At 42.9% G+C, this 26,000-nt stretch overlaps 2 protein-coding genes across 3 annotated transcripts; both read left to right on the plus strand.

Moving 5' to 3' along the window:
* Positions 1 to 191: 191 nt before the first annotated feature.
* Positions 192 to 3,752, plus strand: LOC109065234 (guided entry of tail-anchored proteins factor CAMLG). 2 transcript variants are annotated; one of them, XM_042711331.1, is made up of 4 exons: positions 192 to 426; positions 1,320 to 1,693; positions 1,775 to 1,840; positions 2,612 to 3,752. In XM_042711331.1, exons 1-4 carry the CDS (start codon positions 285 to 287, stop codon positions 2,783 to 2,785), a joined length of 756 nt encoding a protein of 251 aa, XP_042567265.1. In that variant the 5' UTR covers positions 192 to 284; the 3' UTR covers positions 2,786 to 3,752. The 2 variants fall into 2 exon arrangements, with proteins under 2 accessions (XP_042567265.1, XP_042567264.1); XM_042711330.1 differs by having other exon boundaries at positions 199 to 426; positions 1,317 to 1,693.
* A 2,104-nt stretch (positions 3,753 to 5,856) lies between these two features.
* On the plus strand, positions 5,857 to 25,977 carry LOC122134709 (probable ATP-dependent RNA helicase DDX46). Its single transcript, XM_042711338.1, is given in 23 exon segments — positions 5,857 to 6,009; positions 8,224 to 8,397; positions 8,479 to 8,541; positions 11,623 to 11,704; positions 11,776 to 11,944; positions 12,365 to 12,570; positions 12,736 to 12,846; positions 14,527 to 14,692; positions 14,769 to 14,902; positions 14,963 to 15,137; positions 15,224 to 15,345; positions 15,420 to 15,498; positions 16,505 to 16,587; positions 17,304 to 17,468; positions 17,793 to 17,955; positions 18,233 to 18,426; positions 18,504 to 18,641; positions 22,423 to 22,572; positions 23,407 to 23,628; positions 23,783 to 24,001; positions 25,348 to 25,492; positions 25,578 to 25,651; positions 25,728 to 25,977. Coding segments are annotated over 23 exon segments (3,126 nt in total). The 5' UTR covers positions 5,857 to 5,965; the 3' UTR covers positions 25,776 to 25,977.
* Positions 25,978 to 26,000: the final 23 nt, after the last annotated feature.

A 26,000-nucleotide genomic window follows, 5' to 3' on the forward strand; every position in this document is an offset into this window, starting at 1 on the left:
GCTAAACCCAGCCTAAGCAGGTTGTCTGGGTTTATCTGGTCGTCCAGCCTTGTCATAGCTGGTCAGCAGGCTGCTTTTAGAGGGTTTTGACCATTTCTTTAGACGAGCCAACCAGTTTAACAAGTGTACACACACACACACACACACGCGACTTTTGCAAACATCATGACGATGAACTGGGACTTTTATTTTGAAACGCTCTCGTCATCCATAGGGGACACTTCCTGCGAGGCCCCGCCCCTTCAGTAATAACAGGTTTTCGTCGCCCATCAGTCAGCGGAGAGATGGAGGCCGCGAGCCGCGAGCAGGAGAGGAGCAGCGCGGCGCAGAGACGCGCGGAGCTCCGCAGGAGGAGGCTGCTGCTGAACTCTGAGGAGCGCATGAAGAAGATCGTGGGCTTCAGCCAAAATGAGACGGACAGCAGGCGTGAGTGACCACACTGCGCTCATCAGACACAGAAACACGTGACTCCAGAACAACACGAGCTCATCGATCATCCCGAGTCACGTGATCAATCACTGACATTACAGATCTGTAGAGCAGTGTGATGCTTCTTATTCTACATTTGACAGGCTTCTAAACTGTTTAATTCCAGGTTAATTCGATGCCAGATTTAGCCCTAGACTTTTGGAGCCCACCTCTGAATATGATTCATCAGGAGCTGTAATATAAGAATGTGAAACAAGAGTACAGTCACAGAATCACTCTGAAATCTGTTCACCCTCAGTTCATCTGAGACCAGGATGAGTTTGTTTCTTCATCAGGTTTGTAGAAATGTAGCACTGCATCAGTGTCTCAGCAATGGATGCTCTGCAGTGAATGGGTGCCGTCAGAATGAGAGTCCAAACAGCTGATAAAAACATCACAATAATCCACAAGTAATCCACAGCACTCCAGTATCAGTGAACATCTGGAGAAGACAAAAGATGAAACACATCCAGCATTAAGATGTTTTTAACTCAAATACATAGAGTCTATAATCCATAATAACACTTCCTCCAGTGAAAAAGTGCATCTCCTGTTGTCTCTCACATCAGAATCCAGACACATATTTGTTTAGAGCTGTTTAAACGCTGCAGATTTCTCTCTCATCTTCAGGGGATTGCACATTTTCTGTGATGTTTTTATCAGCTGTTTGGACTCTCATTCTGACGGCACCCATTCACTGCAGAGCATCCATTGATGAGACACTGATGCAGTGCTACATTTCTACAAACCTGATGAAGACACACACTCATCCTGATCTGGGATGAGCTGAAGAGGAGCAGATTTCCAGCACGTGTTCATGTTTATCTCTCTGTGTTTGTGTGTGATAGCAGCCAGAGTCCTGGAGCCGCGGTTCCACCTGGATCTGGAGCGGAGCGAGCCCTGGTCCTCCTCCTGCTCCTCGAAGAGACTCTCGCCGCTGGTGTCCGAGACGGTGGGCAGCGTCTGCGATGCGTCCGAGAGGAGCGGCGAGGCGGCGGGTGAGGGTGAGCTGGCGGCAGACGAGCGCTCGGCGTCTCCTCGCAGGGGTCTGCAGAAGTATCTGTCCTGCTTCGACGACGCCCTGAAGCTGCGAGGACAGCTGTCCGCTGAGAAGCCGGCTCAGGACAGCGGCGGGGACGAGGAGCTGGACTCGTTCCGTGTCTTCCGGCTCGTGTGCAGCGTCGCTCTGGCCGTCTTCGTGCGCATCTTCGTGTGTCAGTATCTGGTGAGTGCTGCGCAGACGCAGACGCAGACGTGTGGTTCCGCTCCGGAGCTCATCTCTACTCCCTCTCTTGTGTTTTTGCAGTCCATCTTCGCACCGTTCCTCACTCTGGAGCTGGGCTTCATGGGACTGCACAAATACTTCCCCAAGGTTTGTATCTGCTGACTCTGATCAGGTGAAAGATTCCAGCAGTATTTCAATACGTGTGACGTCTGATGCGTATCATTAATGCAGATATGATTTGTGATGAGTAATGTTGTGTTGTAGTGTTGTGGCTTTTAAAGGGGGTGTACTATTTTTTAGTGTCTGGGTTTTTAACAGAGTATAGAGAAATCTGTGGCGTTGTTAGGGGTTTTTTTTTTGTGGTCGCAAAAATTTGGGCAAAATATTTGCAGCATTTTAATTTTGTGTGCAGTCTGAAAGCTTCTCGAGGTCAATGAGGCTATTAATCTACTGTATGTAATACTGCATATAAGGTGTTGGGGGGAATATTTGCTAATTAGTTCAAACTAAAAACGTTTTTGTTACTTGAAATAAGGTAAACATTAACTGAAATAAATTTAAATGTAAAAATTAAAATAAAAAATTGAACTTTTCTCATTTTCATTTAGCTTAACTTAAAGTACTTAAAGTAAAAATAACTAACAATTAAAAAAAACTATATAATTACTAAAACTATAACTTCAATTAAAATGGAAAATATAAAAAATAAAAACTAATTTAAACATTTAAACAAATCTCAATGATACTAAAATACTGCGTTATAATGCCTGATTTTACCTGTAAATTAGATTGAATAAATCCATTATTTATCTGTATATGCACTTGTTTTAAATCATGAGTAGATGACATCCCTGATAATGCTTAGTGTGGTAAAGATCAGAGCGGTCAGTGTTTCAGCGAGGTCCTCTGTGTGTTCAGGTGGAGAAGAAGAGCCAGACCACGGTGCTGACCGCTGCGCTGCTGCTGTCGGGGATCCCTGCTGAGGTCATCAGCCGCTCCATGGACACCTACAGGAAGATGAGCGACGTCTTCTCTGACCTCTGCGTCTACTTCTTCAGCTTCATCATGTGTCACGAGCTGCTGCCGCTCTGAGGAGACCAGCGCTGACCGATGAGAGACTGACGTCCATTTCCTGCATCTCAGCCCACATTTTAATCCTCGTTTTAACGTCCTCCTCAATCTTATTTGACGTAGTGTTGGTCAGTTAGAGATGCTGTGAACTAGTGAAGGCTGCGGGTGGCTCTCACACCTGGCTCATGTTTCACTCCAGAATACAAAGAAGTTCAAGCCTTGTTTGGACCGTTAAGCAATAGTTCAGCCAAACATGAACACGTGCTGTAAATGTGCTCACGCTCAGTTCATCTGAGATCAGGATGAGTGTGTGTCTTCATCAGGTTTGTAGAAATGTAGCACTGCATCAGTGTCTCATCAATGGATGCTCTGCAGTGAATGGGTGCCGTCAGAATGAGAGTCCAAACAGCTGATAAAAACATCACAATAATCCACAAGTAATCCACAGCACTCCAGTCCATCAGTGAACATCTGAACCCAATCATTTTTGGCTGAATTATTCCTTTGACTTGTTTCCATCATGATGTGATCTGATGAATGAATCTCAGCAGCGTGAGTGAAACATGACGCAGTCTAACGGTGACCCACGCAGCTGACCTCACTGGATCTGTTAGTCTAGAGCTGATCATGAAGGGGTCCACGCTGTGGTTGTGATCGGCTCATCCTGGTGAGTGTGTTAGTTTCTCTCTGTACACAGTAGTATTGTAGAGCTGCCCGTGTGTTTTGGGTTAAACTGGGTTTGCCAGACATTATTCATGCTGATCTGCATGATTTGTATTTAAGTGAATATAAATGTGGTTATGTTCTGTTGTTCTGGACTGCAGGTGGTTTGTAATTGTTTCTGATCATGTTTACATGACTCTGTAACACTGCTTTCTGATGAGCTGAGGTCTGACTCTAATGCCTGTGATTGTATAATATCTTTGATTACTTCCAGTCGGAGGGAGAAGCTACTGTGATAACAATAAACATCAGTGTATCCTTCTGACTGATCCGTGTGTGTGTCTTCAGGTCCAATGTTTGCTTGGTGCTCTTTTGATTGCCTTTTGTTTCTCTCACATATTTTAGAAATCCTCTAAATTAGATATCATTAAACGGTTTTATAAATCAAACACCACAGAAGTCCTGCTTTAAATCCTGTTATCAGGCTCCTCCCCTTAGTGGGCGGAGCCAAGTGTCATATTACCACAGTGTTTTATAATGAAAACGTTTACCATGACAGAACACTCATCTGTTAGACAGGTCTGAGTCTCAAGAGTCCAAATAATCCTATGTTTTGTGATAGAAGTAATATTATTGTGACAGGAAATGGCTGTTTTTGGTAAAATCTCACAGGAACCTCTGTTTTCGTGATATCAACTTCAAATGTGGAACATATCTCACTTAGACATATGGCTTTGAGTTTATAGCAATTTTAGATTCCAAACTATTCTGTAAAGTGTTTATTAAACAATTCTAAGTATAGTAAATATTCCTTACAATAAAGCTCTGAATCATTTTTTCACACTTGAAATGCTTCAACAATAATCCACTGACTGTCCTCTTTACAAAAGGACCAACCTTAGGTCTGTATTCTGAAGTGTTCATGTTCAGATTTGCACATCAGTGAAGAATATCTGTGTTTGACTGTAATCTGCATATTTCTTATCTGAGCAATGAATGAAGTCACAACACCATGAGACGGATGGAGGGATGGAGGGAGAGAGGGATGGAGGGATGGATGGAGGGAGGGATGGATGAAGGATGGAGGGATGATGATAGATGGAGGGAGGGATGGATGAAGGATGGAGGGATGATGGAGGGAGGGATGGATGAAGGATGGAGGGAGGGATGGATGGATGGAGGGATGATGATAGATGGAGGGAGGGATGGATGAAGGATGGATGAAGGATGGAGGGATGGAGGGAGGGATGGATGAGGGAGGGAGGGAGGGATGGATGAAGGATGGAGGGAGGAGGGAGGGATGGATGAAGGATGGAGGGATGATGATAGATGGAGGGAGGGATGGATGGATGGAGGGATGATGATAGATGGAGGGAGGGATGGATGAAGGATGGATGAAGGATGGAGGGATGGAGGGAGGGATGGATGAGGGAGGGAGGGATGGAGGGAGGGATGGATGAAGGATGGAGGGAGGGAGGGAGGGATGGATGAAGGATGGAGGGAGGGATGGATGAAGGATGGAGGGATGATGGATAGATGGAGGAGGGATGGATGAGGGAGGGAGGGAGGGAGGGAGGAGGGAGTGAGGGATGGATGAAGGATGGAGGGATGGAGGGAGGGAGGGATGAGGGAGGGAGGGAGGGATGGATGAAGGATGGAGGGATGGAGGGAGGGATGGATGAGGGAAGGATGGAGGGAGGGATGGATGAAGGATGGAGGGATGGAGGGAGGGATGGATGAGGGAAGGATGGAGGGAGGGATGGATGAAGGATGGAGGGATGATGGATGGAGGGAGGGAAAACACAAAAGCAAGGGAAACTGTTGCCTCCTGCAGAGTCTTCACATCCAGAAATCCCACAGATGTTTATGGCTTGCCGAGATATGAATTTATCATATCAGCAGGTACATTACGGAATTAATAACAGATGAATTCTTGACTTCATCACTCACAGAAATCAGATTCTTGACATCAAAAATTAGACTGCAACTAGTAAAAAGTAATTATTCTTTATTAACTAGTAGTAATAATATGTAACATTTTGTAAGCCAATTTGGTTGAACAAATCATTTCATCAAGTTACATTAAACCCACTTAAAATGTAGTTGGATTTCATATAAATGCTTATTTAAAGTAATATAGAACATGAGTTGTCATGTCTGACTGATCATATAATTAAAATACTGATTTATGATTTCAGTAACTGAATTTCTACGAGTACATATTTTTCAGTAATCACATCACTAGTAAAACTGTAATAAAACTAGTTGAGATCAGATTTGTACTAGTAACCACGCGATTATTGAGAGCAAACTGGAGTTATTTACTGGGAAGAAGTGCGTTTCTAATTAATTAATTCTAACTCCTTTGATGATATCAAGAATTATTATTTCAACAAATGGAGATTTAATTGCTGATATGACATTTGTGTAATATTTTTGTGCTAATGTCGGAACAGAATAGTAACTGCGTGTTGATGATTTAGTGTGAACTGTCCCTTTAATCAAACGGAACAGCGGAAGTTGTCATTATGTCGCCGGATGTTTGAACGACACTGCGACGAAACCATGGGGCGAGAGTCACGGTAAACATTTCTGTTTATTCCGGTTCACTTTAAACGTTTTAATGAGATTTTTAAGACAATTGCAAACATTTATCCTGAAAGTGCTATTAAACCTCTGCGATGCGAGTGAAGCACGTTGTTAAACAGCGAAGTAAACTGTGTTTGAGTCAGATTAGCTTCTACACGACGAACATTAACTGCTTACACTGACATCATTTCATGAGCGAGTGTGTAAAACACCTCATCTTAACTACTTCATAATAAAAGATGACTAGGAAAACAAATTCTTATTTTAAAGGCCTGTTTTCTTATTAAAGTCTAACAATGTTAAGGCAAGATTTGACAATACATCTCAATGTAAATGATGACACTGAGTCCAGGTTCATTAATCTGAAATACACGCTGATGTAGCTTTGAAACCAACAGTAACCTAAAATAATAATAATAAAATTACACAAAAATGCAATACATGTATATAAAAAAATAATGTTTAGTGTTTAAGTATTTCACCAACAATTTGTTGTGATAAAACTTCCAAAAAGTGCATTTTTTAAGATTAGAAATAAGTGTTATCTACATACATTTTATTAGATCTTTAATGCATTCATATATATATATATATATATATATATATATATATCTATATATATATATATATATATATATATATATAATGTATAAATATTTACAGTACTGGTCAAAAGTTTACACGCATTGCTATTTTTAATGTTTTTGAAATAAGTATTTTATGCACATTAAGCCTGCATTTATTTAATCAAAAATTCAGAAAAAAAAAAAAACTACTATTGTCAAATATTATTACAATTTAAAATAATGGTTGGAGTAATAATGGGTTTATATATATATACACACACACACACACACACACACACATAATATCTGTTAAAGTGTAATGTATTTCTGTGATGTGCAGCTGTATTTTCAGCATCATTACTCCAGTCTTCAGTGTCACATGATCTTCAGAAATCATTCTAATATGATGATTTGCTGCTCGAGAAACATTTCTGACTATTATCAATGCTGAACACAGTTGTGCTGCACAATATTTGTTTTATAACCTGTGATACATTTTTCAGGATTCTTTAAATGAATAAAAAGTTACAAATAACAGCATTTATTTAAAACAGAACTATTTTGTAACAATATACACTACTGTTCAGAAGTTGGGGTCAGTAATTTTTCCTTGATTTTTTTGAAAGAAAGTAATACCTTTATTCAGCAAAGATGTGTTAAACTGAGGAAAAGTGACAGTTAACACTTACATTGTTAGAAAAGATTTATATTTTGAATATTTTAACTTTTTATTGATCACTGAATCCTGAAAAAGTATCACACAAAACAAATAATAATATTAAGCAGCACAGCTGTTTCCAATACTGATAATAGTATCATAGAATGATTTCTGAAGATCATGTGACACTGAAAATTCAGCTTTGATCATGGAAAAAAGTATATTTTAAAGTATATTAAATTAGAAAACCATTATTTTTAATTGTAATATTTCACAATATTACTGTGCTTTCTGTATCTTTGATCAAATTGTATTTGAGCAGTCTTGATGATAATAAGAGACTAATAGTAATGTGTCCAAAAGTTTGACCGGTACTGTATCTAAATCAGTACTTCAATAACAATGTTTACCTACAGTCTTCAGTGTCAGTGATATTATTGATCTTAAACTACTAGGAGAAATGTGAAAGAATATGTGGGGACAGGGCTACTTTCTTACTACTCTCTGTCTGTAGCAAAACATTCGTCAAATTTGTATATTATAACATTCGTAATTACATTCATAATTCTCTAATTTTTCTGTATCTACATTGACAGTATACATTCCGATGAAATATGAGACGTTAATAACGTCTGATATATACTTTCTTATGCATCTGTACAGTCTTGTGTTCTTAAGATATAACAAACTTATTTTAACTATATAAATTGTTATTCAAGGCAAACAGTATGAAATACCTGATATCTTAAGAAGTACTAAAGAAGAATTTTTAGTAGCCTATGTTAAGTACGAAACAGAGCACTTTAAGTACATTATAGAAGTGTACTTTTTTTCACCTGGGTGTCCGTGACGGGTCGAGCGACAGCTGCCCCTGCCACGCAAAGATTTTACCCCACTGGATAATCAGGACGATAGCAGTGTTGATTATGAACCGAGAGTGAGTGTTTGAAGGAGATGTTACTGAGGAAGGTGTGTGTTAGCAGGCATTACAGGAAGCGCTCCGGCTCGAAGGGCCCCGGCACAAAGGGCCCCGGCAGCAGGTCCAAGAGCCGGTCACCAGACTCCAAGCGCTCTAAGAAGGAGGTGCGCAACCGCAGAGAGAAGTCACGCAGCCGAGAGCGCCACAGATCACGCTCCAGAGACCGCAAGAGACCGAGGTCAGAGGTCACTCCGCGCACGCACCGCACTCATCCGCTCCGCTGTACGCTCACGCTCAGATCTGTGTCCTCTCTTCACAGGCGCTCCAGGAGTCGAGACAGGAGACGCTCCCGCAGCCAAGAGCACAGGAGCCGAGGGAGGAGGTCAGCACACAAACACACACACACACACACTCTCATACACACACTCACTCACTCACTCACTCACACACACACACACACACACACACACACACACACTCACACTCTCACACTCACTCACACACGCTCACTCACTCGCTCTCACACTCACACACACACTCACACTCACTCACTCACTCACACACGCTCACTCACTCACACACACACACTCTCATACACACACTCACTCACTCACACACACACTCACTCACACACGCTCACTCACTCGCTCTCACACTCACACTCACACACACACTCACACTCACACTCACACACACACTCACACACGCTCACTTACTCACTCACACACGCTCACACACTCACTCACACACACGCTCACTCACACACGCTCACACACGCTCACTCTCACTCACTCACACACGCTCACTCACACACGCTCACTCACACACGCTCACACACTCACTCACACATGCTCACTCACACACACACTCACATGCTCACACACTCACTCACACACGCTCACTCACACACGCTCACACGCTCACTCACACACGCTCACACACGCTCACACGACACGCAACACACTCACCACTCACACACACACTCACACACACACTCACTCACACACACACGCTCACTCACACACACTCACACACACGCTCACTCACACGTCCACGCTCACTCTCACACTCACTCACTCACACACGCACTCACACACTCACTCACACGCTCACACACACACTCACTCACACACGCTCACTCACTCACGCACACTCACACACACGCTCACACATGCTCACTCACACTCGCTCACACACACGCTCACTCACACACGCACACTCACTCACTCACACACGCTCACACACTCACTCACACACACGCTCACACACTCACACACACTCACACACACAACACCACACACACACTCACACTCACACCACTCACACACGCTACACGCTCACACACACACGCACACTCACTCACTCACACACTCTCACACACTCACTCACACACTACCTCTCACACACTACACGCTCACGCTCACACACTCACTCACACACAAACACTCACACACGGCTCACTCACACACGCTCACTCACACACTCACACAACACTCACTCACACACTCACACGCTCACACACTCACACACTCACTCACACACGCTCACACACTCACTCACGCACACTCACACATGCTCGCTCACACACATGCTCACACACTCACACGCTCACACACTCACTCACACGCTCACACACTCACACACTCACTCACACACGCTCACACACACTCACACACCACGCTCACACACAACTCACACACACGCTCACACACACACTCACTCACACACGCTCACTCACTCACGCACACTCACACACACGCTCACACACTCGCACACTCACACACGCTCACACACACACACACTCACTCACGCACACACGCTCACACGCTCACTCACACACGCTCACACACTCACTCACTCACACACGCTCACACACACGCTCACTGACACTCACACACGCTCACTCACACACGCTCACTCACACACGCACACTCACTCACACACGCTCACTCACACACGCTCACTCACACACGCTCACTCCCACTCACACACGCTCACACGCTCACTCACACGCTCGCTCACACACTCACTCACACGCTCACACACTCACTCACACACTCACTCACACACTCACTCACACACACACACACACACACACACACACACTCACACTCACACACACACTCACTCACACACACACACTCGCTCAAACACACACACTCACACACACACACACACACACACACACTCACACACACTCACTCACACACACTAACACACTCACACACACACACACACACACACACACTCACACTCACACACTCACTCACACACAGGCTCACCTTCACACACACATCTCACACACACACCTCACACTCACCACACACACACACACACTCACATACACACACACACACTCACACTCAACAGCTCACACACACACACACACAAACTCTCACACACACTCTCTCTCACACACACACTCACCCACACACACACACATACATACACACACACACACACTCACTCACACTCACCTCACACACTCACACACACACACACCACACCACACACACACACACACACACACACACACACACACACACACACACACACACACACACATACACATACATACAAACAAACACATACACACACACACACACTCACACACACTCAATAAAACAGACTCACACACACTCACTCACACACTCACTCACACACACACACACTCACACACACACACAGTAGCCGAGTATTTTTTCAGGTTTCTTTGGTGAATAGAAAGATCCAAAGATCAGTGTTTATCTGAAATAGAAATCTTTTGTAATAAGAGATTTCCCCCCCCCCAAAATAGTTATAGTTTCTTCAAGCTTTTGAATGGTATAAAATGTTACAAAAGATTTTTATTTCAGATAAATGCTGATCTTTGGGTCTTTCTATTCATCAAAGAATCCTGACAAAAATGTACTCAACTGTTTTAAGTATTAATAATAATAATAATCAGAAATGTTTCTTGAGCAGCAAATCATCATATTAGAATGATTTCTGAAGATCATGTGACACTGAAGACTGGAGTAATGATGCTGAAAATACAGCTGCACATCACAGAAATAAATTACACTTTAACAGAGATTCACACAGAAAACGGTTATTTTAATTTATAAAACCATTTCACAATATTACTGCTTTTGCTGTATTTCTGATCAAATAAACGCAGGCTTGGTGAGCAGAAGAGACTTCTTTAAAACACAAATAAAATCTTTTTAACTGGTAGTGTGTATATATTCAAGTTTCGTCGAGATTTATAATATTTTATCAGACAGGAATTGCTACTTGTGAGGACTTCTAGAATCTAGAAAATCAGATAAATTCATTTTTTTGAAATAAGAAAAAGTCTGCACCAGAGATAACATTAGATTTTGGGATTATGGAGTTTAATTATTTCTTTCTTTTCATATATCACCACTCCTAGTTTCTGTAAATAATAAGTGTTCAGCTAGCGTGTGATCTGATCTTACAGCAAGGAGAAGTCTGAGAACACAGAGCCGTCCGCTGAGAAGAAGAAGATGAAGGAGGAGAAGGAGGAGGAGAAGCCTGAAGATGTACGTGTTTCATCCAGCTGCTGCTTTCTGGAGCTCCGAGCTCACCTGATTCACCACGCTTGTTTCTGCAGCAGGACTTTGACCAGAACACTCTGGAGGAGGAGATGAGGAAGAGGAAGGAGCGCGTAGAGAAGTGGAGGGAGGAGCAGAGGAAGAAAGCCATGGAGAACATCGGAGAACTCAAGAAGGAGCTGGAGGAGATGAAGCAGGGGAAGAAGTGGAGTCTGGAGGACGATGAGGGTCAGAGAGATAACCCTTACGCATCACACTGTTAGGAAAGTCTTCAGACAAAAAACTCTCCGTTTATTTTTCCCACAGGGATTTTTAAAAAGTAAAGAGCTGTAAGCCATAACCCGAACCGAACATCACATTACAAACTGTGATTGAAAAACAGACACACTGTTCTGTGAATGCACACATTTGATTGGCCCTCCCACAAACTCTGAACTATGATTGGCTGCCTCCCATGCCAGGGGCGGGGCCTTCACTAAACCAACACAAACTCCAGTCAGGGAGCGCTTGCTCTGTTCACTGCGACTTTTGTGTTTAGTGCAAGAGAAGAGAGTTTTCATTAGGACTTTGTTTTGATTTGTTTGTACAAATTGGCATAATTGTTGCTCGTGTGTGTGTGTGTGTGTGTGTGTGTGTGTGTGTGTTCAGATGACGATGAGGAGACTCAAGCGCCCGTGGAGCCGGACGAAGAGGAAGAGGAGGCAGAGAAAGACGGATCGGCTGGGACAGAGGAGGAGACACCGATGGAGCAGGAGGTCAGAGAGGAGCTGGACCCGCTGGACGCTTACATGGAGGAGGTCAAAGAGGAGGTCAAGAAGTTCAACATGGGCACCATGAAAGGAGGCAGCGACAAGGTACTCTACATACCTTAATAATTACTATCTAACACCTCCCTCAAACTGAAGGAAGTGATTCTGGAGCCGCTCTTTCCTGTGTGTGAAGATGCTGTGATGATGTCATTCTCTGTTATTGTGTGATTATTCCAGTGACACTGAAGCATGGGTTATGTGTCTCAGCAGAAAGGCAGTGTGTATATGACCAAAGTGGTGACCGTTATGAAGACAAAGAAGATGGTGCACACCAGCAAGAAGAAAGGAGAGCTGATGGAGAACGACCAGGACGCCATGGAGGTACAGACGTGACGCTCGCCGAGCACACGCGTGTTTCTGTCTCACGTCATTTCACCAAAGAACTGATGCTTATGAAGGACATGACCGCTAGGGCTGGGTACCGAGTTCGATACTTTTTAGGTACCGACCGAATTGCCTCGATACTATCGAGTATTGAAAAATGACATGTTGTTCGGTTCCACATTTCGATACCTAAGGAGTTAACTCGTCAACATCAGTGCTCAAACAAGTACATATGAAATGCACAACAACACAAAGTCACTCACACACACACACAAACAAACTCTACACACACGAGACGCGCGGAACTCTCCGCACACATACCATAGACTGGCACATACTCATATGAGACGCGAGCACACACACATAACACCTTAAAGATGTGGAAAAGTCGATCAGAAGTGTGGGTACATATCTCCAGGCTCGATGCCAACAGCGCGCGATGCAGTATTTGCGGTAAAATAATTGCTGCAAAGACTGGTACCACGACAAATATGATAAAGACCTTGACAGTGCACGGACTAAACATAAGAGCAGAAAGTTGCTCCGTCTTCGACTGGTAAATGAAGAGATACCTTGTTGATCACTCTGACAGTGTTTATATTACACTGCCGTTCAAAAATGTGTTGGTTAGTCAGAATTTTTTTTCAGTAAGGATGCATTGAAGTTATCAAAGGTGACATTAAAACGTGTTACGTTACAAAATATTTTGTTTTTAAATAAATGCTGTTCTTTTTAACTTTTTATTCATCAAAGAATCATGGAAAAAAAAATGTATCAGTTTCCAAAATATTAAGCAGCGAACTGTTTTCATATTTCTGAAGGGTCATGTGACACTGAAGTAATGATTTTGACAATTCAGCTTTGACATCACAGGAATAAATTACATTTCGAAATATATTCAAATACGATTTTTAATTGTAATACTATTTCACAATATTACAAGTTTTACTGTATTTTTTATTAAAATAAATTCAGCGTTGGTGAGCATGAGCTCTTTATAAAACATGTTTTGTTCGTTTGTGCACTGGCTAAGGAGCATGAGTCAAACTGAAAAAATAAAACCAAAGTTTTTTCTGAGGTAATGTGTTCTGAAATCTTGTTAAAATGGATTTCATAAAATTGGTATCGAAAAAAGTATCGTTAGGAACCGGTATCAAAACTGAAGTACTGAAATTGGCACCGGATCGAAAGATTTTGAACAATACCCAGCCCTAGTGACCGCTCCATGAGGTCTCTCGTCAGTATTAACACACTCCTGGTGTGTGTGCTTGCGCTGTAACTGTGTGTGAGCAGGATTGGCATTAGAGTGAGTTCTCATTCTTCATTATGCTCGTTAGAGTATTATTACTGTAATGACTTGATCCTTATGCGTCAATTTAAAAAAGATTTTTTTAATAACATAACGACCATAAATTCATGAATTGTCAGGATTCTAAACCTCTAAATGCCAGATTGGTTACACACAAAAAGCAGTTTTTTCTCATATACTACTATTTCTTTTGGATTTCTCTCTTTATTATTCATTTGAGGACTTTAAATTGCCTCAAATGGACTCGAGTCAGGAGGATTTTATTATCCGGGAGAGATTCCTAACGATCGTTAATAAGCTGGACTGACATTCATTAACCCACGAGTCCCCAAATGCCTCGACACAAACCCGTGTTTCCGTGTGTGCAGTACTCATCAGAGGAAGAGGAAGTGGACTTGCAGACGGCCCTCACAGGCTTACAGACCAAACAGAGGAAAGTTCTGGAGCCGGTTGATCATCAGAAGATCGAGTACGAACCCTTCCGCAAGAACTTCTACGTGGAAGTGCCGGAGCTGTTCAGGATGAGCCCTGAAGGTACAGCACACACCTCAGCTCTTATTCTTCAGCTCGGGAGAACCGTGTCTGTCTGATCACGGCTGTGTTTGCTCAGAGGTGAACGAGTACCGTCTGGAGCTGGAGGGCATCACCGTCAAAGGCAAAGGCTGTCCGAAGCCCATCAAGATGTGGGTGCAGTGCGGGATATCCATGAAAGTGCTGAGCGCGATGAAGAAGTGAGTAGAGCGTGTGCTCAAGACCTTCACAGACAGAACCAATGTTTGTTACTCCTCTCTGTCTCTTTCCAAGCACAACTATGAGAAGCCGACCCCGATCCAGGCCCAGGCCATCCCGGCCATCATGTCTGGACGCGACCTCATCGGCATCGCCAAAACAGGAAGCGGCAAGACCATCGCCTTCCTGCTGCCCATGTTTCGGCACATCTTAGACCAGCGTCCGCTAGAAGATGCTGAAGGACCCATCGGTGAGTTTCATCCTGATCATCACTCATCTTTACTGCCCTGCATGAAGCCATGCACCAGATTATGACCGTGTGTTTCTCTCCGTCAGCCGTGATCATGACGCCCACGCGTGAGCTGGCTCTACAGATCACCAAAGAGTGCAAGAAGTTCTCCAGGTCTCTGGGTCTGCGTGTGGTGTGTGTGTACGGCGGCACCGGCATCAGCGAGCAGGTGTGTGTGTGATCCGCTCCGTCACGCTTCATGACCTCACACAGAACCTGCTCTAAACCAGCGTGTGTCCACAGATCGCAGAGCTGAAGCGCGGCGCAGAGATCATCGTGTGCACACCGGGACGCATGATAGACATGCTCGGAGCCAACAACGGTACGTGTCAAACTGAGAAGATGAACTTAAATCCTAGCTTAACTGCACTGTGTATCTCATTACACATCTAACTGATCTTTAGTAGTGTTAGAAACCACGTCCTCTCAGTCAGAATCTGTGCATTTTCACCATATTCCTTTCTTAAATGCTTCTCTTCACGACGTATGCCATGCATGTGTGGGTTAATGCAAATTTCTTTCTAAAACAAGTATATAAACATAATTCAGCACATGATTGCATCGGTTTCAGATCTGAAAGCAAGCGTAATGTACAGAGTCACCTTTATTTGCTCTCAGGTAGTGTGTGTAAGGCACTGCTTAAAGTGTGTTAAAATACAAATGCATTGAATTGAATGTGCATGCACCTTTTTCGTTTTTGCGCACAAAAATGCACCCAGAATACCTGTTTTCAGAAAAGCCCTGACGTTTCTAAGACTCTTCTGAACTTGTAGTGTAGCTCCTGCCGTTGTCATTTTCTCATGTGTTGCATGCTTAGAGTACCTTCACTCTTTACTCTAGTCTCATGTCAGCAGGTAAGCGGTTTGTCTTTTGTGTGTTATTTAGAGACTCAATGCTTCAGTTTTTTGCTGTTTAAGAAAACTAAGCGACAAGCTGAAATTGTCTGAGATGCTGTTGATCGTAGTGTATTGAACCTGGAGCCATCCTCAGCCTTCAGACTACTGTATGAAATGCGTGAATGACGGCGAAAGTGTTCAGAGCTGTGATGTGAGTTTGTGTGCCGTGTGTTTCCACACATGCGAGGTAATCTCTAATATGTTTCCTTCATAGGTCACTCTTCGGGCGGCTTCAGCTCAGTTAATGTATGATGTGGCTCTTATGAATTTAACAGGTTCTCCGTGAGCCTCTGATGGTACGCAAGTTAAGCAAGTCCTGCGTGAGGGACTCCGTCGGTGACTGAATGATCATCCTGTTGTTTGAGCTGCTAGTAAATGTTGCTGTGTGCGGCGTTCGCTCTCCTCTAAGTGTGCTGATGTTGTGTTGCTCAGGTCGCGTGACTAACCTGCGCAGGGTCACGTATGTGGTGATGGACGAGGCTGACCGGATGTTCGACATGGGCTTTGAACCGCAGGTCAGTCTCTCTCTCCTCGAGCTGCTCCTCACACACATCACACTATTCCAGCGCTACTGAAACCCTTCGTGTCTGATTTAATGCACTTTTTCAGGTTTCGCTGTTTCCTCATTCCACTGAAGCATTAGCATTGCCCATAGAGAACGGGCAACTGTGTCGCATTGCATTCTGGGTAGCCATATTTTAGGATGCAATCAGGAACCAACAGTGACAATGAACACAAATCACAGTGAAAAAACATGATCGCATTATCATGCTTGAACCGCTTAGATTAAAACTAGCAATATTTACTTATATATATGTGTGTGTGTGTGTGTGTGTGTGTGTGTATATATATATATATAATTATATAATAATTGGTTCCTATATTTGCCTATTTTTGTTAATCGTACGATGGTGATCACTGGCTGTATTTGTATGTATTCATTAATGCCAACTCCAAGCATCTTCCTAAAGCAGCTCTATAATCTGAATATGCATGAAACGCACCGTGACCAGCTGTGCTCGATGTCCTGAGGAAACACAGAAATCTGCTCATTCACAGAGTGTGGTGGTGATCTCATTCTCTGTATGGCGGCCTGTGAGCTGCTTTATAAGTCTGTGATCTCTGACGGCGCAGGATGGACGGTTTATAGTCTGGTGTTTGATCATCACCTGCGATGTCTGGACTCTGAGAGATGGTTGACTAGTAGCCAGTTAATATGTGTTTGTTGCAGGTGATGCGTATCGTGGATAACTTCAGGCCCGATCGTCAGACCGTCATGTTTTCGGCCACGTTCCCGCGCTCGATGGAGGCTCTGGCGCGCAGGATCCTGTCCAAACCCATCGAGGTGCAGGTGGGCGGCCGGAGCGTGGTGTGTTCAGACGTCCAGCAGCACGTGGTGAGTTTCAGACAGACCTTCTGTCACACAAGTCTGCTCGGAATGCAATCTGTCTCTTCTGCTCAGCGAGTCTGCATTTATTTGATCAAAAATACAGAAAAAACAATGAAATGTAAAGCAGCTGTTTTCTATGTGAATCTCTGTTAAAGTGTAATGTATTTCTGTGATGCGCAGCTGTATTTTCAGCATCATTACTCCAGTCTTCAGTGTCACATGATCTTCAGAAATCATTCTAATATGCTGATGTAAAATCTTGATTACACTTTTGAGTGGTAGTGTATATTTTATTATAATCGCTCGGGCTGTTTTCGGCTGCTTCCACAGATTGTGATCGCGGAGGAGAAGAAGTTCCTGAAGCTGCTGGAGATCCTGGGTCACTATCAGGAGAAGGGCTCCATCATCATCTTCATGGACAAACAGGAGCACGCCGACGGACTCCTCAAAGACCTGATGAAGGCCTCGTACCCCTGCATGTCTCTTCACGGGGGTCAGGACCTTAAAACACAGATCAAATCACTTGTATTGGAGTTTAAATGCTAAGAATCAAATGAAGCATGATTTGTTAAAGTAGGAATTAATTTTTTAGAGTATGTAAATATTAAGTGAATTAGGCAGCTATCTCGGTCACGTCTGTAACAGTTATTCTGAGCAGGTTAGATTGTGATAGTGCTGTTCTCATAGCTGTATAACTGTAGTTCAAAATCATTGTTTATTTGGCCAAGTCATAGAATATACGTGAGGCTGTTCTTTTCTCTGTGTAACAGGCATCGATCAGTACGACAGAGACAGCATCATCAATGACTTCAAGAACGGCGCGTGTCGGCTGCTGGTGGCCACGTCTGTGGCGGCGCGAGGCCTGGACGTCAAGCAGCTGATCCTGGTGATCAACTACAGCTGTCCCAACCACTATGAGGACTACGTGCACCGCGCCGGACGCACGGGACGAGCCGGGAACAAGGTGAGCGAGCCGATCCGGTCACGCTGATGCTGTGCTGCAGACGAGCGGCTCACGTGTGACTCTGCTGTGTGTTGTAGGGTTACGCGTACACCTTCATCACTGAAGAACAGGCCCGCTACTCTGGAGACATCATCAAAGCGCTGGAGCTGTCCGGATCCCCCGTCCCGTCGGAGCTCGAGCTGCTCTGGACCAACTTCAAAGAGCACCAGAAAGCCGTAAGAACAGGCAGAAGAGAAAAACAGTGTGAGTTTTTTTTTTTTTTGTGTGATTTTTAATCATAATTATTCAGAGAAAAAAATAAGAATTATGAAAAATAAACTTCTGAATTCAGAATTCTGACTTTTTTTCTCACAGTTGGACTTTTCTCAGAATTAAAAATTTATATCTCATTCAGAATTCTGACTTTTTTTCTCACAAAAAAACTCAATACCAAGGGGAAAAGTCTGAATTGTGAGATAAGTCACATTTTAATCATGTGGTGCAAACAAGCTTCCATATAAGAATATGGTGAAGATGTTAAATAATAGTTCAGAATTCTGACTTTTTTTCTCACAGTTGGACTTTTCTCAGAATTAAAAATTTGAATGACGCATTTGTATCATATTCTGAAATTTAATAAGAATGTTAATGTGACATGATCTAATTAAAAATGCACTCATTTGCATACATTTCCAATCAGGTTCATAATTTCTGTTTGATTTTGTCCTCATAATAGAGTTAAAGGTTTTTTTAGAAGGGATTTTGATTACTCTTTTTATCACGCCATAATCAGAAAATACTGTTAACAGACAGAAAAACACATTTTCACTGTTTTTAGGAGTAAAATGTTGTAAAAAGCAGTGTAAATGATGAACAAACCTTCAGAATATAGAGAGGAATAAAACTGTGAAGTTTGCTGTTTGTAAGAGAAAAAACTCTTACAAAGAGAAAAACATTGAGATTGAAATGTATAGACGCAAATAGATTAAGTGTAAAATGTGTATTTTGGATGTTATTCTTGACTAGTCTGATTGTGTGTGTGTTACGGGTGTTTATTGATCGTGTGTGTTACGTGTGTTCAGTGATTTTTTTTGTGTGTGTGCGTGTGTGTGTGTTACGGGTGTTTAGTGATCGTGTGTGTGTGTTACGGGTGTTCAGTGATTGTGGGTGTTTAGTGTGTGTGTGTGTTACGTGTGTTCAGTGATTGTGTGTGTTACGTGTGTTCAGTGATTGTGTGTGTTACGTGTGTTCAGTGATTGTGTGTGTTACGTGTGTTCAGTGATTGTGTGTGTGTTACGTGTGTTCAGTGATTTTGTGTGTGTGTGTGTGTGTGTTACGGGTGTTCAGTGATTGTGTGTGTGTGTTACGTGTGTTCAGTGATTGTGTGTGTGTGTCGTGTGTTTACGGGTGTTCAGTGGTTTGTGTGTGTGTGTTACGTGTGTTCAGTGATTGTGTGTGTGTGTGTGTACGGGTGTTTTGTGGGTGTTCAGTGATCGTGTGTGTGTGTTACGGGTGTTTAGTGATCGTGTGTGTGTGTGTGTGTGTGTTAAGGGTGTTCAGTGATTGTGTGTGTTACATGTGTTCAGTGATCGTGTGTGTGTGTGTTACGTGTGTTCAGTGATTGTTGTGTGTTCAGTGATTGTGTGTGTGTGTTACGTGTGTTCAGTGATTTTTTTTGTGTGTGTTTGTTACATGTGTTCAGTGATTGTGTGTGTTACGTGTGTTCAGTGATTGTGTGTGTTACGTGTGTTCAGTGATTGTGTGTGTGTGTGTTACGGGTGTTCAGTGATTGTGTGTTACGGGTGTTTAGTGATCGTGTGTGTGTGTGTGTGTTACGTGTGTTCAGTGATTGTGTGTGTTACGTGTGTTCAGTGATTGTGTGTGTTACGGGTGTTCAGTGATCGTGTGTGTGTGTGTTACGTGTGTTCAGTGATTGTGTGTGTTCAGTGATTGTGTGTGTGTGTTACGTGTGTTCAGTGATTGTGTGTGTTACGGGTGTTCAATGATTGTGTGTGTGTGTGTTACATGTGTTTCAGTGATTGTGTGTGTTACGGTGTGTTCAGTGATTGTGTGTGTGTGTTACGTGTGTTCAGTGATTGTGTGTGTGTGTTACGTGTGTTCAGTGATTGTGTGTGTGTGTTACGGGTGTTCAGTGATTGTGTGTGTGTGTTACGTGTATTCAGTGATTGTGTGTGTGTGTTACGGGTGTTCAGTGATTGTGTGTGTTACGGGTGTTCAGTGATTGTGTGTTACGGGTGTTTAGTGATCGTGTGTGTGTGTGTGTGTTACGTGTGTTGTGTGTTTGTTTGTTTTATTTGTTTTTTGTGTGTGTTTGTTACGGGTGTTCAGTGATTGTGTGTGTGTGTTACGTGTGTTCAGTGATTGTGTGTGTGTTACGTGTGTTCAGTGATTTTTTTTGTGTGTGTGTGTTACGGGTGTTCAGTGATTGTGTGTGTTACGGGTGTTCAGTGATCGTGTGTGTGTGTGTTACGTGTGTTTTCAGTGATTGTGTGTGTGTGTTACGTGTGTTCAGTGATTGTGTGTGTGTGTGTGTGTGTGTTACGGGTGTTCAGTGATTGTGTGTGTGTGTTTGTGTGTGTTACGGGTGTTCAGTGTTTGTGTGTGTTACATGTGTTCAGTGATTTTGTGTGTGTGTGTTACATGTGTTCAGTGATCGTGTGTGTGTGTGTTACGTGTGTTCAGTGATTGTGTGTGTTACGGGTGTTCAGTGATTGTGTGTTGTGTGTGTTACGGTTCAGTGTTTTGTGTGTGTGTGTTACGTGTGTTCAGTGATTGTGTGTGTGTGTGTGTGTGTGTTACGGGTGTTCAGTGTTTGTGTGTGTTACATGTGTTTTCAGTGATTGTGTGTGTGTTACGTGTGTTCAGTGATTGTGTGTGTTACGTGTGTTCAGTGATTGTGTGTGTTACGTGTGTTCAGTGATTGTGTGGGTTACGGGTGTTCAGTGATTGTGTGTGTTACGGGTGTTCAGTGATTGTGTGTGTTACGGGTGTTCAGTGATTGTGTGTGTGTTACGTGTGTTCAGTGATTTTGTGTGTGTGTGTGTTACGTGTGTTCAGTGATTGTGTTTGTGTTTGTTTTGTTTGTTTTTTTTTGTTTTGTGTGTTTTGGGTGTTTAGTGATCGTGTGTTTTTTTTTGGTCGTTTTTTTGTTACGGTGTGTGTTACGGGTGTTCAGTGATTGGTGTGTGTGTGTGTGTGTGTGTTACGGGTGTTCAGTGATCGTGTGTGTGTGTTACGGGTGTTTAGTGATTGTGTGTGTTACGGGTGTTCAGTGATTGTGTGTGTTTGTGTGTGTGTTACGTGTGTTCAGTGATTGTGTGTGTGTGTGTGTTACGGGTGTTCAGTGATTGTGTGTGTGTGTGTTACGTGTGTTCAGTGATTGTGTTTGTTACGGGGTGTTCAGTGATTGTGTGTGTGTTTTTTGTGTGTGTTACGGGTGTTCAGTGATTCGTGTGTGTGTGTTACGGGTGTTTAGTGATTGTGTGTGTTTGTGTTTTTCGGTTGTTTTGTGTGTTTGTGTGTGTTTACGTGTGTTCAGTGAGTTTTTGTGTGTGTGTGTGTTACGGGTGTTTAGTGATCGTGTGTGTGTGTTACGGGTGTTCGGTGATTGTGTGTGTTACGGGTGTTCGGTGATTGTGTGTGTGTGTTTGTGTGTGTGTTACGGGTGTTTATTGATCGTGTGTGTTACGTGTGTTCAGTGATTGTGTGTGTTACGGGTGTTTAGTGATCGTGTGTGTGTGTTACGGGTGTTTAGTGATCGTGTGTGTGTTACGGGTGTTTAGTGATTGTTTGTTTGTGTTGTTGGTTTTTAGTGATTGTTTGTGTGTGTGTGTTACGTGTATTCAGTGATTGTGTGTGTGTGTTACGGGTGTTCAGTGATTGTGTGTGTGTGTTACGTGTGTTCAGTGATTGTGTGTGTGTTACGTGTGTTCAGTGATTTTTTTTGTGTGTGTGTGTTACATGTGTTCAGTGATCGTGTGTTTGGTTGCTCTGCAGGAGGGGAAGAGCATCAAGAGCAGCAGTGGATTCTCTGGGAAGGGCTTTAAGTTCGATGAGACGGAGCATGCGCTGGCTAACGAGAGGAAGAAGCTGCAGAAGGCTGCGTTAGGCCTGCATGACTCTGACGACGAGGATGCGGCTCTGGACGTGAGTCCACACTGATCACAGCTGAGACTAGAGTCTGTAAAGAAGAGAAGAATCTGCTGTATTTACTGATGTTACGAGACTGACTGAAGAACAGGGTTATTAAAGTCAACTAAAACCTTAGAAAACATTTAGTTGGAAATAAAAAGAAGCTTTAACTGAAAATAAAATATAAAAACTTATTTTATTTGAGCTCTCTCTATTCATAGAGCTATAATAACATCTCACTGATAGTAAAGTAACACTGGTCCAGTTTGACCAGCAGTTCTTTATTCTTTAATTAGTTACAGTGATGAGTATAATCAGTGCTTAGTAAATCTGAAACATTTGTTTTAAACGCGCTGTGGACTCTCGTTGGAAACATCACACATACGCCACACTTTTCACATTAGCAGAGCACTTCATTCTGTGGATTTATGATGAAACACGAGTGAATCTTCAGCTTCGAACACACTCAGATCTCAGACTCAGAGTCACTTCCTCTAATGTCTGATTATGTGAAAGTGAAGTATCAAACAAAACCAGTTTACAGATTCATTCAGACTTTCCATCTGTTGAATGTGTAAACCTACTCTGATGATTTACTGTAGTAATATACATTTGAGCACAGTTGTAATCCTATCTGACGTTGGCCAGAATCACTACTGATTGTGAAAGTGACTGCATGTGTGCATTTATCTGAAGCGACTTACACTGTATTCAAGGTACATTCTGGCTTTCCCTGGGAATCATGGGAGTGATTCCACTGTCAGAGCCCATGAGCTAGAGGAACGCTGTGCTGTTATGATGCATGTAGGTACAGTGTAATAACACCTGATCCCTGTGGTGCGTCTGCAGATCGACGAGCAGATCGAGAGCATGTTCAACTCCAAGAAGCGTGTGAAGGACTTCTCTGCTCCGGGCGGCGCTGCGGGAGCGTCTGCAGCCGGCGTGAGCGGATCCGTGTCCGGTGTGTCCGGCCCTAGCACTCCGTCCGCCGGGAACATCCAGAAACTGGAGATCGCCAAGAAACTGGCCCTCAAGATCCAGGCGCAGAAGAACCTCGGCGCGGAGGCTCAGGTCACAGAGCTTTGTGTTTTACATCAAGCTCTTAATAAAACAAAATAACAAAAAAAAAAAGAGCAGATGATTTTATGCTATGCAAAAGGTATATTTGATACATGGAAGCTGTGAATTCAATCTAAAAATGAGATTGTCTTTTCGTTGATCTCAGGATGTGATGCAGCAGGCCACAAACGCCATCCTGCGCGGCGGGACGATGATCGCGCCCTCCGTCTCGGCCAAGACCATCGCGGAGCAGCAGGCGGAGAAGATCAACGCCAAACTGAACTACACACCGGTGGAGAAGCAGGAGGAGGAGCGGCATGCCGCCGAGGCCACGGACACCGTCAAGAGATACGAGGAGGAGCTGGAGATCAACGACTTCCCTCAGGTCAGACACTCCTGACAGAGCTCAGAGTAACACCGTAGGCTCTGTGTGATGATATCAGTCAACATCAACTAACACTGAACTCAGTTCATGTTAACTTCAACATCTACTAAAGCATTATTAAAATATCATTTAACCCTCGTAAGCTTTCAGATCTGGGTAGTGTTTTGGCATTCAGGTTCTGTTTGGACTCAGTGAATCATTATTTTATAAAATAGTCACAACTTAAGATTTTTCAGCTAAGGAAATTTTTCATTTTTTTTTTTAAATGATTTTTTACGATGCATATTCTTAAATAACACTATACACACACACACACATATATATATATATATTTAAATAGTAATATATTAAGATTTGATGGTGTGTATTTCCCCCCTTCTGGTCTATGCATCCCTGCCTCTGCTGAATAACTTTTATCGCCGGTGGGGATAAAAACATCATGCAAACCAGCTCTGACGTCCAGATCTGAATCAAATGATTCGCGATACGCGATCCGATTGAAGCGCATCGAAACAGTGAATCATTTTGCGACGCAATGGTTTAACTGATTCGGAGTTTCAAAAAGCTCCGTTGTGTTCTTTGCTCGCTTTCTCGATGTAATTTGTTGTTTGAATAACCGTGGACATTAAATCATTACAATTAATAGGCCTAACGTAGGCTTACAATGTTTTTATTAAACTGAGATCACACTAAATAAAATTTCCGTCGTATTAAAAACATTTCATAAAATTTTTCAAAAGCATCCCCCCCTCTGTTTTTTTCACAAATCGCACCCTGTATATATATATATGTATATGTGTAAAAAAAAAAAAAAATTAACATCCACAGTAATAAATGAATAAAGTTATGCAAATACGACACCATTTTCAACTAAAAACTTTTATTTTATTTACCCAACAATGAATGGGTTTTTTTTCTGAAAGCTTTTGTTTTTAGTACATCCTTGTTGTGCAAACATATCCTAAAATCATAGTGCACCTGATCAGAAACTCCTCATTAATGAGTCGATGTCAAAAAATGTCAAAGTTTTGAATGTTAGCATGTTATTATAATGTCATTACTGCATTTACCACATTTTTATCTATTGAACGAATTAGAAAGTATTTCAAATTTCACATGAACCACACCAAAAATACTATCATGTGGAGATTATAAACGTGTGTGTGTGTGTGTTTTATTTGAATTTATCAATGTATCAAATTTATAAGAACATAATCTGAGAAGTATCCGTGAGGATCTTACTGTAAAGTGATGGCCTTCTTCAGACTCTGACTGGACTTCATCACATTTATCACATAAACACATGTATTCATCTGTGTGTGTGTGTCATGGTGTGTGTTTTGCAGACGGCGAGGTGGAAGGTGACGTCTAAGGAGGCTCTTCAGCGCATCGGAGAGTATTCGGAGGCGGCCATCACTATACGAGGAACATACTTCCCTCCGGGCAAAGAGCCCAAAGAGGGGGAGCGCAAGATCTACCTGGCCATCGAGAGTAAGTGTGCTCGCCGGAGCTGAACGAGCCCTGAGCGAACAGCATGTGGAGCAGTGATGCTGAAGCTGTCTGTTGTTGTCTCCAGGTGCGAACGAGCTGGCCGTGCAGAAGTCCAAAGCAGAAATCACACGGCTGATCCGAGAGGAGCTGATCCGTCTGGTGAGTTTGATTCTGTTTCTGACGCTCACTCTCACGCTGGACATTCACGGACTGAACCTTCTCTCTCTGCTTTCAGCAAAACTCCTACCAGCCCAGCAGCAAGAACAGATACAAGGTTCTGTAGCCGACGACGGACGACAGAAGACCTGGGCTTTCTCTCTTAATCACACGACGCTCTGTTATGTGATCAAACACCAGATTCAGTGATCTGGATGCTGTTACCTTATGATTTCTTCAAGTTTGCATCAGTCACCTTGAATATTTTAGAAAGTTCCATGTAACTGTACAGTGAACTTCATTTGGAAATAAAGTCTTTTTCCCTCATCTATAATATCACTCAAGCTTTTTC

This window comes from Cyprinus carpio, chromosome A21 (genome assembly GCF_018340385.1).
Source record: "Cyprinus carpio isolate SPL01 chromosome A21, ASM1834038v1, whole genome shotgun sequence".
In the NCBI taxonomy this organism is placed as follows: Eukaryota; Metazoa; Chordata; class Actinopteri; order Cypriniformes; family Cyprinidae; genus Cyprinus; species Cyprinus carpio.